The sequence below is a fragment of the Triplophysa rosa genome, linkage group LG2, assembly GCF_024868665.1.
Source record: "Triplophysa rosa linkage group LG2, Trosa_1v2, whole genome shotgun sequence".
In the NCBI taxonomy this organism is placed as follows: Eukaryota; Metazoa; Chordata; class Actinopteri; order Cypriniformes; family Nemacheilidae; genus Triplophysa; species Triplophysa rosa.
The window spans coordinates 25,150,709-25,163,467 of record NC_079891.1 but is presented as its reverse complement, the minus strand read 5'-3'; the positions used below and the strand labels follow the sequence as shown (position 1 = coordinate 25,163,467).

The following is a 12,759-nucleotide window of genomic DNA, read 5'->3' as shown; positions in this document are numbered from 1 at the left end:
AAGAGAACAAATCACTACAAGCAATTTCACTACAGTACTGCAGGGAAGATCTTGCTCATTTATACATCCAAAGTGAAGACGGAAAACTCACTGCCTCCAGAGCCGGACTTTCCCAAGTCTGCAAAGGAGCGATGGATAGGCTTCTTTGTCTGGTGTCTGTGTTTTCTCAGCAAGACGAAGCTGATTTGATCTCTCAGTTCAGGACCAATTAACCCTTCCTCTATCTGACGCTCAATGATGTCATCTATAGGGGACAAAAGTTTAATGCACATGTTTCAAAGTGATTCAAAGTATGATGGCTAAACGTTTTTAGATCATGGCTAACACCGTGACCCTGAAGTAAATACAAAAGAATACAATAACATCTCTGAAATAAGCTTCACTATGTCACACTTAAAAGGTTAGTTTACCCCCAAATGAAAATTTTGTCATTATTTACTCACCTTAGTGTCAATTTTTTAAAAAGTGTTCCTTTGGGTTTTGAGGTTACAACCGGAGTGAATGGGGATAAAAATAAAATACATTATTTGATTTTATTTTTGATCTCTGTGTGTGTATTCATTCATCCAACTGTCTGTCTGTTGCCATAACAACCAGGATGCTTTAAGAAGACACAGAGAAAGTTTAAAACTCATCAAATAATGTATAATAATTATATTTTATTTTTCTACACCACACCCAATTGTATGTCTTAAGGACACTTAAAATGCACAGCATGAAATAATAATCTTTTGTCTTTTTGAAGCTTGAGAAGAGGATCCCCATTCACTCCCATTGTAACCAGACAACGCAATTTTCAATGCTTTGGTTCCAAAGACCAAAGAAAGCCATAGAGGACTGAACAACACAAGCATAAATAGTAAATAATGACAAAATGTTCATTTTCGTGGCAACTATCCTTTTGAGAACATAACGTGTTGAACTTAGATTTTTTGTTAAGAGGACGTCAGTAAGACTACTGCTGTTTGTTCACAGAATGTAGCTGAATCACACCACTCACCAACTATCTGTGGTAGTGAGTAACCGTCCAGATCTAGCAGCACAGTTCCTGTTTGTATACATGTACGTAGTTCAAACAGGCTGTGTAGAGAGAGCGTGGAAACGTGGGGTTTGCTCCATCTCTCACCTCCCTCCTCAACCTTCTCTTCAAACTTCACCCACCTACAGATATGCACAACCACACAGGCTTGTTTTGCTATATTAGTGAGGACATAGCATAGATTTCCATTGTTTTTACATCAGGCTACATTATATATTTTCTAACTTCTAACTTTCACACAAACCTGTTGACATTATTAATTTAAAACATTTTTTAAAGGGGTCATATGACAACGGTTAAAACGAATATTATCGTTTGTTTTAGATGTAATGTATTGTGTATACACGATTTAAGGTTCAAAAACGCTGTATTTTCCACATACCGTGCATGTTTGTATCTCCTCTTTGCCCCGCCTCTCTGAAACGCACAGATTTTTTACAAAACTCATCGCTCTGAAAAGCGAGGTGTGCTATGATTGGCCAGTTAACCAGTGTGTAGTGATTAGTCAAATACTGCAAGCGTGTGACGAAAATGTAACGCCTCTTACCATATTTGGAATATCAGGTTCCAAAGCAATTGTACTGACAGGTACGCCCACCTTACTTGCGTATACATTTGGGCGGTCTTAGTCAAATCATACCACGAACTGACTTAGATTTGTGGGGGTGTGGTTACACGAGGCGTTTCAGGCAGGTCTGGGTGAGCATTCACTTTTAGATAGAATGCATCTTTTGTTCTGACACTTTCATTTTTGCTATTTTACGTGTCTAATACATGCATGGGCAACTTATAACACACCAAAGACACAGAAAAACACGGATTCGTGCCATATGACCCCTTTAACAGACTTTTTAATAGTGAGCACCTCTGAAAACTATACAGTAGATCTGTGGTTGTCTTTCAACCCTGCTTTGGGTCAAAAAGGGACGAACCCAACCGTTGGGTTAAATTAACCCAGAAAATGTTTAGATTTGACCCAACAACTGGTTAAAACAACCCAGCATTTCAAGTTCAAACAACCCAGCATATATTAATTTTTGACCCAGTGTGTCCCGTTTTGACCCAAATTTGACCCGTTCTTCATGAACCACCTTTTAGGTGGTAAATAGGTTTCAGGACACCAAAATAATATGACACAGGTTCATTAAATACAGGTAACACACTTTTGCTTATGTCATAATGACAAAAGTGTGCATATTGTTGTGCATATGCAGTTCCCAGAAGGTCAAAATGAAATATAAATGTTTCATTTTTTAACAAAATGTTTGTTTACTTTTGTACGCTAAACAATTTTGGTTCTATGTTCATGGTTACCTCAATGTTCAACATATAATCTTTATCGTGATTCAAAACAACAGATGCAACTTGCAACAGATAATATACTGTATGTGATAACTGTCTGTTTTTACTCTAAATGTTTTCATACCTAGCCGATTCTCTCCACTCCAGCTCATCTCCCTCATGTTGTAGCGTGTCCATCTCAGTGAAGAGAGTGGGGGTGGGCATGGACTCCTCATCATCACCTAGTATGTATCGCAAACGCTCTGCTGCCGGGGACACTTTGAAATGAAGAGTGTTTGAGAAAAAAAATGAGAAAATGAAATGAGAAAAAAAAAACCCTCTCTCTTTCTCTCAACAGGTAGTGGTCTAGCTTTTGTTGAAACTAGTAACTTTGTATTAGCACCTATTGTATTATTGCTCCTGTATGACATATCGCTTATTGCTCCCTGAACTCTTTGTAAGTCGCTTTGGATAAAAGCGTCTGCTAAATGACTAAATGTAAATGTAAGAGAAAGAAATTGAAAACCATTTCTTAATGTTCCTCCGTTTTACAGATTTATAAATAAAGTTGCATGCATCACATTTTCTTAAGTGGTGGAGAAACCACACTTTAAAAAAAACTGGCTTTGACATGGTGTTGTGATGGCTGTCTGTGCTCTTACATGTACAGTGTAAGCCATCTTTCATTAATTTTTTGTGCTGTGACTCGGTACGAATTCACACTGTGCTCTGTGTTTTTGTGCATTGTTGGCATAGGAGCTTGAGGCAACCTCTCTTTCTGCTGCTTAGCATTTCTTGACTCTACACAGTACAGTACATCTTTATTTTCTATGGCATGACAATCGGGTTTATCTCTCATGAAATGCTCCCTAAAGACTCCTAAAGAACTAAAAGCTTCCAGAAGGCCCTGATGAAGTGTCAGTAAAGTATAATAAAAGGTTTGTGAAAATATATGTATTCAACCCAGTCTCAAGGCAGTTTGTGGCATAGACACGAAATTTGTCCTTGACACGAATTTCCCCATTTTTTCGTGTCACTCAGCACGACTTTCAAAACACAGACCTGATATCAAAAGAAGTCGTGAATATTTTAGGAGTTGGCTAACCAACACCTTACCTCACCCCAAACCCTAAAATCACAGCCGCAAAGGCTAATTTTGCTAAAAACGTCAGTTTCACGAGATGGCAAATCAACGATAAATGGCTACCTTAACCCCGCCCCTAAACCTAACGTCACAGGGGACAATTCACATGAATGAGCCACCTTGTAAAATAGGTATGAAATCCCATCAGATTGCTTTGATGTACTGTATATTATTTATACAAATGAAAGATATCGCATATTAAAATACTTTGGTTTGAAAGTCATGCTGACTGACACAAAAAAATGGTGGTGACTGACATGAAAAAAGGCTAAATTTGTGTCCTTGACAGTAATTTCACTAGTATTTTACAGCGTCTGTTATTGTAATTTAGTAAAAATTAGCAATTGATAGAACTGAGCAATAAATGAAAGTTTAAAGGTGCTGTGTGTAATTGTTTGAAGGATCTACTGACAGAAATGCAATATAATATACCTATATGTCTTCAGAGGTGTATAAAGACCTTACGTAATGAAGCGTTACGTTTTTGTTCCCTTAGAATTAGCTATTTCTATCTACATACAGTGTTCTGTTCTTTTCGTTTTTTTCAATTATATTTTTTATTTAGTACATATGTTTGATGCTTGTGTTATTTCAATTTAGTATACTAAATTTTCAATCACAACCAGAAGTTTGAGTGGTAGTTAAATTTCATGTAGAATGTAGTGTTACAGATGGTGTGTCTGTTTTCACAACACTGAGATGAACTGTACACAGAGCTCTGAGTAAGGCCAGGAAAAGATCAATAGCATTGACTTTCATGTCTACAAGAACAGAGGTTATACCCCATTTTATTAGCCCTTGTCAGAAGAATTAGTGTTGAAAAATGGGAGATTTTTTTGTATTTACAGATTACGGATGGAATTTATAAATCAGAGCCCCTAAAGAAAATAAACTTGTGTGGGTGTTTTTACACATTAGTCTATTGTATACGTGACTGACAAGCACAACATTTTTGGTGCAAATTTATCATTAACATGGAAAATTAAAGTGTCACATCTAAATGCATGTTATGTCATGATACTGTAACTCTATAGAACGTTTATGTTCCTTGTGTTGTTTACTCCCATGCAAGTGTTTGGCTATCATCATTCCATAACTGGCCACATCAATCCATCAATCCATACAGAGAGCATTTTAGGTCATTAAGTTGTGTGTGGCCTAATGGTTAGAGAGTCGGACTCGTGACCAGAAAAATTGGTTGCCGGTTCGATTCCCAGGGCCGGCGGGTAACAACTGAGGTTCCCTTGAGCAAGGCACCTTACCCCTACTTGCTCCCCGGGCGCTGCAGTGATAGCTGCCCACTGCTCCGGGTGTACGTGTGTTCACTACTCTCTGGATGGGTTAAATGCAGAGGTCACATTTCGTTGCCTTGTACTTGTACATGTGCAATGACAATAAAGTTGAATCTAATCTAAAGAGCACGTTACCGAAAAATAATCTGTTTTTGTCTTATTTCAAGATTTTACTCTTGGCAAATTGTTTTCTCTTGTCTAAACAAGAAAATATATCCTGGAAAAATCGCTTTTTACTTTTGATGTGGTTTAGGCAGACAAAATGACTGATTAAGAACATTATTTTTGCAGTGTCATTTAAAACACTTAACAAGCATGCTAATGTCACGGTCCTGCCTTCTTGTTCATGATTTTCTAGTCGTGTGGCAGGATCGTGACAGGTCCCTTAGGTTTTATGTGAGAAAGCCATGAGTTGTTTACGTTTTTACATCTCATGTGCTTTCTCTGTCTTGTCATTGGCCCCGCCCCTCTCGTTTCATGTATTGCTTCCCTGCCGTGTCTAATGTTCCCCACCTGCCCTCGTCAATTATCCTTCATTTGTCTTTCCTATTTAATGCCCTCATGTTTCATTGTCCTGTGCTCTTGCGTTGTATGTACCTGTACCGTGTGCTTATGTGCCTTTGTTCATATAGCCTCGTGTTCGTATCCTCGTCTTGCCTCATCCTGATATCTGTTCCCTAAAGTGAGTGTTAGTTTTGACTTAGTTCTGTTTTGCCCCATTGCGTGAAGTTTTTCTTTGTCATTTGTAGAAGTCTTTTGTTATCTGTGGTTGTTTCCCCCATCGAGGGTTTTTGTTTTGTGTTTTATTATTTAATAAACCATTGTGTTAACCCCTTCATCCCCGCTGCCTGCAATTGGGTTCTTCCGCCACGCCAGTCGAGGCAGCTAATCACTGCAAGTATTGTGAGCTGATTAGACACTCACTGTTTCTGTTTATGTCTTGTGGCAGGCTGTGTTCTGGTTGATCCAGGCCTCCCGCCTCGAGATCATAGCGGTCTCTCTCATTGCAATCATAGTGTTCGTGATGGTCATGACGGAGTCCTCGCTCTACATCTGCATCACGACTTGACATGGACGAACGTCTCCGTCTGCGTTTGCGACGGTAACCGCGGGGCACCGGCACACCAATGTAGACAGACTGATGATCTGAGTGAGGAGGAAGATCGAATCTTTTGATAAGAAAGCCTCTACAATATTTTTGGTCACCTAAAATATCAACAACTTCAGAAATTTTAACAGTGGTAAAAAAATAGAAATATTGTCTTAGACTTTTAAAAAGTGATTTCATGCTTAATAAAAAAATGCTCTGCTCATTCAAGCAAATATGATCAAGACCAGTTGATGCAGCAGAACATATTGTTCCTCCTGCTTTTATTGGCACAGTAGGTTCAATATATATATATATAAAAATAATTAAATATCAGCTCTACAATATTAAACCTCAAATAAAACCTCCCAGTGGTACCCACGGATAAAAACTTACTTGAAAACTTTAAAGTGGATTCTCAGCCATTAATTCAACTAAAAAACATTGACTGTTCAAAGATTCTATTTATCCAGCAATATATGAATCAATTGAGATATATACTATGTCGCATGTAATTTTTTAAAATTATTATGAAAGGGATGAGAAAAAATCTTTGAAAGTGTCTGCAAGTGTGAAATTATAAATAATAGCATGTAAGAGAGAATCTTACCATCTTCTGCAAGAATAAGACTTTAGGAGATAGTTCAACCAAAAATGAGAATAATTTTTTATCATTTACTCACCCTCATGTCATTCCTAACCAGTTTGACTTTCTTACTTCTGTAGAACACAGAAGAAGATATTTTGATGAATGCTGGTAACCAAACAACATTGGTTCCCATTGACAACCATTGTCTGGATACAAAACAACTGAGACTTTTCTCAAAATATCTTCTTTTGTTTTCCACAGAATATACATATACAGTTTTTGAGGATGAATGATTTTTTTTAATTTTTGGTCAATTATTTATTTAATGTTGTCTTATATTCATGTTAAGCTATTTAAGCTTAACATTGTTTTTTATAAAGCATCACATTTGCTGACATCCATATACTGTATACAGTTTGAGATGCATGAGAGGAGTTCCTCCATTTATTCATTCTCTCAGCAAATTTACAGAACAACCCCAATATTTACTTTTCCAGTCATTATGTCTCATACTGTTCATTTTTTTCTTATAGGAATGTGTGAATTCACCTACTGTGTGATTGTTTATTATTTAAAGTTTATTCAGGAGAAAAAATAAAGTCTGGTTAATTGTGAAAGCAATTTTTAGATGCCGTTCCAGTTATATTACCTTCACTAATTGGAACATATGTGCTTTACACTTACTTAACAATCTTTAATTGTCCATCTTATTATGATAGCCATTAACAGGAAGTGTTTGACTTTATTGCCTATTAGATTGATGAAGGATAATAAAGAGATAAAAGTGAAAAGGGTAAAATGGCTTAAACCGAAGACACTTTTGGATATTTAAAGGTGCATAACTCTCCAATTGAGAGGAATGAAAATGCAAAAAATTTTATTATCTCTAAAACTGTCAATGAACATTTTCTTCATGGCAAGTTAAATAATGTTTACGTCAAAAGAAGGATGTAACCAATTTTTCAAAACTGGGGGTGGGGGTACACTCTATTTGTGGACGGGAATAGATTATTGTTATTGTTTTTCACTTTAAATTTGTCTGTAGAATGTAATATTTTCTTCCATCTATCTCTTCTCATTGTGTTCACTCTAATGAGATCTCAAAACGAGATCAGGTTTCACTTTTAGTTCTAGGTTAAACAAATAAATTGAAAACAACGCTTAGAGCAATTTCAAACAAATTACACAGCCATTTCTGTTCTTGAACTGTTACTTCGCTGCGCAAAGTTGTGCATGTGTGTATTTTTGTGTTTTGGGTTTCCTACCCTCTTCCTCTTCATAACGGTAACGACTGTTGCCGCCCCCTCGATCATGGTCCATCCTAAAAAAACGTAAATAAGAGGGAATGTTAATATAGACATGAGACAAAGCAAGCATTGCATACTGAAACTACTACTGTCATTTTCTGAAAATAATCACATTTGTATATGTTCCCTTTTGGTATGACTTTGGTCGGGGCATGGCTGCGGGCAGTGGCACACACTGAGCATTGAGCTGCCTGCTGAATCGCTGCCAATCACTGATCAATAGTGAAATAATTAACAGAACAAATGGCCAACGGAAAGATGCATAATTAACCAGAGGAAAGCTCATGCGATCTAATAATAAAACCCAGTCTCTTCCTTTCAATATTAAGTCATCAAAAATTGCACACTGGATATAATTTTGCTAACATCATAAGATTATTTTACACAGTAATTTTGTTTTATTACATTATTGTTTTGCATATATTCTGGATGCATGGAAACGCTGTTTTGTCTCGATACAAGAAAACATAAGATAAGATCGATCTCTCTGGAAATTATACCAAGACTATTATTATGTTTCTGGAAGTCAAAAATAAAGATAAATTAATCTATTACGTATTAAAATGATCTTATTACTCTAAATGTTCCAGAGTGTAATACAGCTCTGTATTTTTGGCTCAGGTGAGAAATTAAATGTCACCTTTTATTAAAAAAAAGGCACGCTGCTGCATTTGATAAGCTCTGTTGGATACCAAACTGGATGACTATGTCACGTCTTTCACACCCAATGGCCAGCAGAAAGAGAGTGAACAATAGTGAAAGGGAAATGCTGTCGGCCGTCCTCATTCAGAGATCCAATCGATTTATCCCTTTAGCCATTTGTGCTTAGCCCACTTTTAACACTGGCACAGTGTTGACTCTTCATCCTGCATGGATCCCTCTCATTGTGAATGTCTCTTTATCTCTGCCGACCTCCCTGCTTCAAGCACTCTCATTCACTCGCTTCAGACATACACGCTCCGAAATCTTCCTTCACGCGGTTCAAACTGCACTTTAGTTCGACACTCCACCAGAAAAATATTTTCAAGTAGAATTTATATATAGCATCGCCAACTAATTCAACATGAACATAGTAGTTACTATTTCTAACAAGAGATGAAGCAATAAAACAAACATTAATCTAGATCTTACAGTGTCAGATAGTGATTAAAAAGCATGAAATAGGTCTTGCTCGCATAACCCTCGGATGAAAAATGGTATCCATTGACAAGAAACATGAATATATTCATTAAGGTAAATGAAAAGGTTTTAATCTTATTAGATCAGCAGATTATCTCATTGATAAATGATAGACAGTAAAATGTCATGAAACAGCTCATGAACTAATGATATTTTCTATACAAGAATTTTCCTTTTCAGCATTCCACTGGATACACTTAAATCATAATTTCTTCCAAATAAATGTATCATAAAAATGATTTGCCATAACATACATTTTGGATACTGACAATTATCCTCAGACAATATTTTCAGTTTTAGTCAATTTGCAATATTACCACAGCAATACCATTATATATTCTATATATTTCATAATTTCATGTATTTTCTACTTCTGTCACTATACTTTCTGTTATGTATTTACTGTAAACCTGCTTTGCAACAATGCGGAGTGATAATGAAAAAAAACTTGATTTGAATTTAATCCTTATTCTTTAATCCCAGTTTCTTGCTTAATTTCTATTTTCTTCTGCTGTCTGTCTTTTCAAAACTCTATAAGCTTTTTGCTTTTATCCACGACAAGATCCACTGAACCCATGACATCCTGCAAAATGACACTTCTGCACATAAGTCATTATGATTTGTACACTTTGAAAACACAAAAACAGACTAAAAGCGCAAACAATGCTTTATACCTTCACCAAAAAGCCAAACAACCAGAACCAGAAAAAAGTCAGTTACAAAGCAACATACCCATGCTCACTGGATGACCCCATATTCCTTCAGATCAAAGCCACAGTGAATTAAGTGCCACGCTGTTTTTAAATCAGTGTTATTTGCATGACTAAAAATAAACGTCTTACCTGATGTCAGTTGCAATGCACTGATGAAGAGTTGAGAAGGGATTTGCTAATCAAAAGGATTCATCAATACATGAAATGACAGAGGATCACAGCTCAATTGGGCATGGGACAAAAACTGAACATGTTATAGAATGAACATGCTACTCTCCCAATCACTGACACCCCTCTCTCTCTCACAAACACATACGAGTCAATTGTGTGATGGTGACAGGGTCAATATGGAAATATCTGGGACTAACAGAGTTATGGGCATTAGTGACTCCCTGTGCCCTCGTATGTCCATGCTTGTTTATTTAACCAGATGACTCCTGTCAATGGACAGGAATGTTTAAAATATTATCGTCAAAGTTTGTCCTATATTTCACTATTCAAAACACTGTCATCTCTCACTAATAGATTTTCCTATTAAACACTAAAATGTCAAAATATTAGCTTTTCTCTCTGTGTGATTCTAAAACCGAATAACACAATAGTTTGGCCTCTAGTTATTTTTTTACAAACACAAATGACAGAATTTTGTCAGGATATGTGCTTTGAAATTATTGACTACTGAGAAAAATCCAATTCAAAGCAGCACAGAGACCGCAGTTTCCTCGCACACTACGAAGCATCAAAAGCACACACAATCAATAACAAATACGGACTCGAGATAACCTTCAGCAACTCATTGTGATCTCATGCTTTGGGCTTTGCAGTTGGCATTAATCTGTGATTCAGGCTGACCTGAACTGTGGTATTAAAGAGTAAGAAGACCTTTATTTAGATCACTTTAATTGACACGATTCAACAAAAAGGACACAGAATGCAATCTCTGGCCTATGAGAAGGTCTCTTATTAACAGCATGATGGAAAACCTAGCATCATTTGGAGACCAATTAATAATAATTAATTAATAACTCTCACCAAGACAAGATTAAAAAAAACAATCACCTCAAATTTTCATCATTCACCACACAGGGTCACCGACACGTTCATTGGAAACCCATTTTACACCTGACAATCAAAAGAAAGCTCTCCAGCCTCCGCACAAACAGAATATTTCCTGCAAAAATGACATATGGATGAAAATAAAAACCCATTTTTATTGTGTGGCACACAGAAGCTTCATGACAGAATCCATTCCACATTTTGCATTGCATTTTTGTTGGTAATCAGGGACACTCAATGATATTCATTGCTGAGATTGGATTCATTCTGCGGTCCAGGAGCATGGACGTCCCAGGTCGATTCGTTTTTGATAACACCATATGGGTTTTTTTGTCAGGAGATGATGAGAGATGACTCTGCATATTACCTTAGGGATAATGGCAAGGCGAGGTAGAGTGAATACCTATTACACTTCAAGTAAACCTTAGAGAAGGGCATGCCAGCAAACTAATGTCTGAAGTACGAGAAGAAAACCCAACGCAACACAGGATGCAAAATATATTTAAATGTTGCTCAGAAAACAATTCATATAGTTCTGGGCAAACTGGTTGTAATCTTTCGACTAGTTGCATTTGGTTTTTAAAATGTGGGTTTTCAATAAAACAGTACAGTTGTACAGGTGATGGAAAGAGCAGAAATCAAATGAGCTCTACTGCAGGGCACAGGTGCTGGAAAACTAGCTCTGTCATTTTAAGCCCATTTGCAACCAGTTACAGTTCAAATTGTACCCCCATTATTTTATTTGGTTCATTTGTAAGCCTTATATTGAGCAATTTCCCCCATTTCCCTTTGTTCACTTAAATGCTCCCTTGTACTTACAGCTGTTGCCATGGAAAAAATATTGCAGCAAAAATCATGACAATATTTAGACTAATATGACTTGGTCACAGGCTGCAATCTAACAGTACAGTAAAGGATTCATGACACAACACACTATAAAGGGCCTTTCACACTACAACGATAATAACAACAAATACTAATTTCAGTAGAATTATAGACAATTTTGAACAATCCGCATTGGTTAAAATGCACTTCCTGTTTCAGTTTTAGAACAAAATACACAAACAGAACAATTAGAGCTGAACCTAAATGTTGAGCAAACATCTTTAAGATTTAATTATAAATGTGAAATAAAAAAGAAAAACTTGCAAAATTGTCTACATTAGTGTTAACACTAACGGATGATAACAGCAATGCTATGCTCATTCTAAGCTTGCATGCTGCAGTATAACAGACATGAAGGCAGATGACATGCTGTTGCTTTACCTCTTTGCAAAGGAACAAACTAAAAAAATTTGTGGTAACAAAATTAGACAAAAGGTGTTGGAAAAAGCTGTCACTCATTTTAAGATGAATTTTATTCATAGTTCTGTATGAGTGGGTTTCTACGCAATCTAAAATCAGCTGTGTTAAAAACAACACATTTGTGTTCAGTTAAGGACAACACATTAACACATTAACTGAACACATCTCCGTGTTATTTCGTGGTACAGCACGTTTTGTGTTACTTTCAACACAACTTGTGTTAGAAATCAACACAATATGTGTTGAAAGTAACACATGATGTGTTAAATAAATAACACAAAACAATCAATTTCCATTTTAAGAGTGCAGGAAAAGCCAATCAACATTTAGGAATGTAATCACCTTTTGGCAGTATTATCGTTCATCGGCTCTTGTGATTGTGACCGTTCCTCTGTATTTTTATCATTAGCTTTGGTCTGGTCTCCAATATTCTCTTACATTTATAACGATTTTTGCAACTTTATCTTATTACCTTATACGTGTAGACAGCAGTCAAACTAACATGTTTTCAGTGTCTAAGTTTTCTATTCGCTATGTCTGTGTACTATTAAATGTGACCCTTGACCACCAAACCAGTCATAAGGGTCAATTTTTGAAACTGAGATTCATACATCATCAAAATAAGCTGAATAAATAAGCTTTCCATTGATGTATGGTTTGTTAGGATAGGACAATGTTTGGCCGAGATCCAACTAGGCTATTTGAAAATCTGGAACCTGAGGGTTTGTTTTAAAACTCTCTATTGGCTTAGCGCTGTACGGACATTG

At 36.4% G+C, this 12,759-nt stretch overlaps 1 protein-coding gene across 1 annotated transcript in view; it reads right to left on the bottom strand.

The window, feature by feature from the left end:
• slc4a5a (solute carrier family 4 member 5a) overlaps window positions 1-9,809 on the bottom strand; it is a 28,991-nt gene extending 19,182 nt beyond the window's left edge. The window contains exons 1-6 of the mRNA XM_057356592.1: window positions 9,761-9,809; window positions 7,698-7,753; window positions 5,681-5,902; window positions 2,466-2,598; window positions 1,001-1,161; window positions 92-244 (exon numbers count right to left, since the gene is read on the bottom strand). Coding sequence (XP_057212575.1) covers window positions 92-244; window positions 1,001-1,161; window positions 2,466-2,598; window positions 5,681-5,902; window positions 7,698-7,752 — 724 coding nt within the window. The 5' untranslated portion in view covers window position 7,753; window positions 9,761-9,809. The remainder of the gene's footprint in view (window positions 1-91; window positions 245-1,000; window positions 1,162-2,465; window positions 2,599-5,680; window positions 5,903-7,697; window positions 7,754-9,760) is intronic.
• Window positions 9,810-12,759: the final 2,950 nt, after the last annotated feature.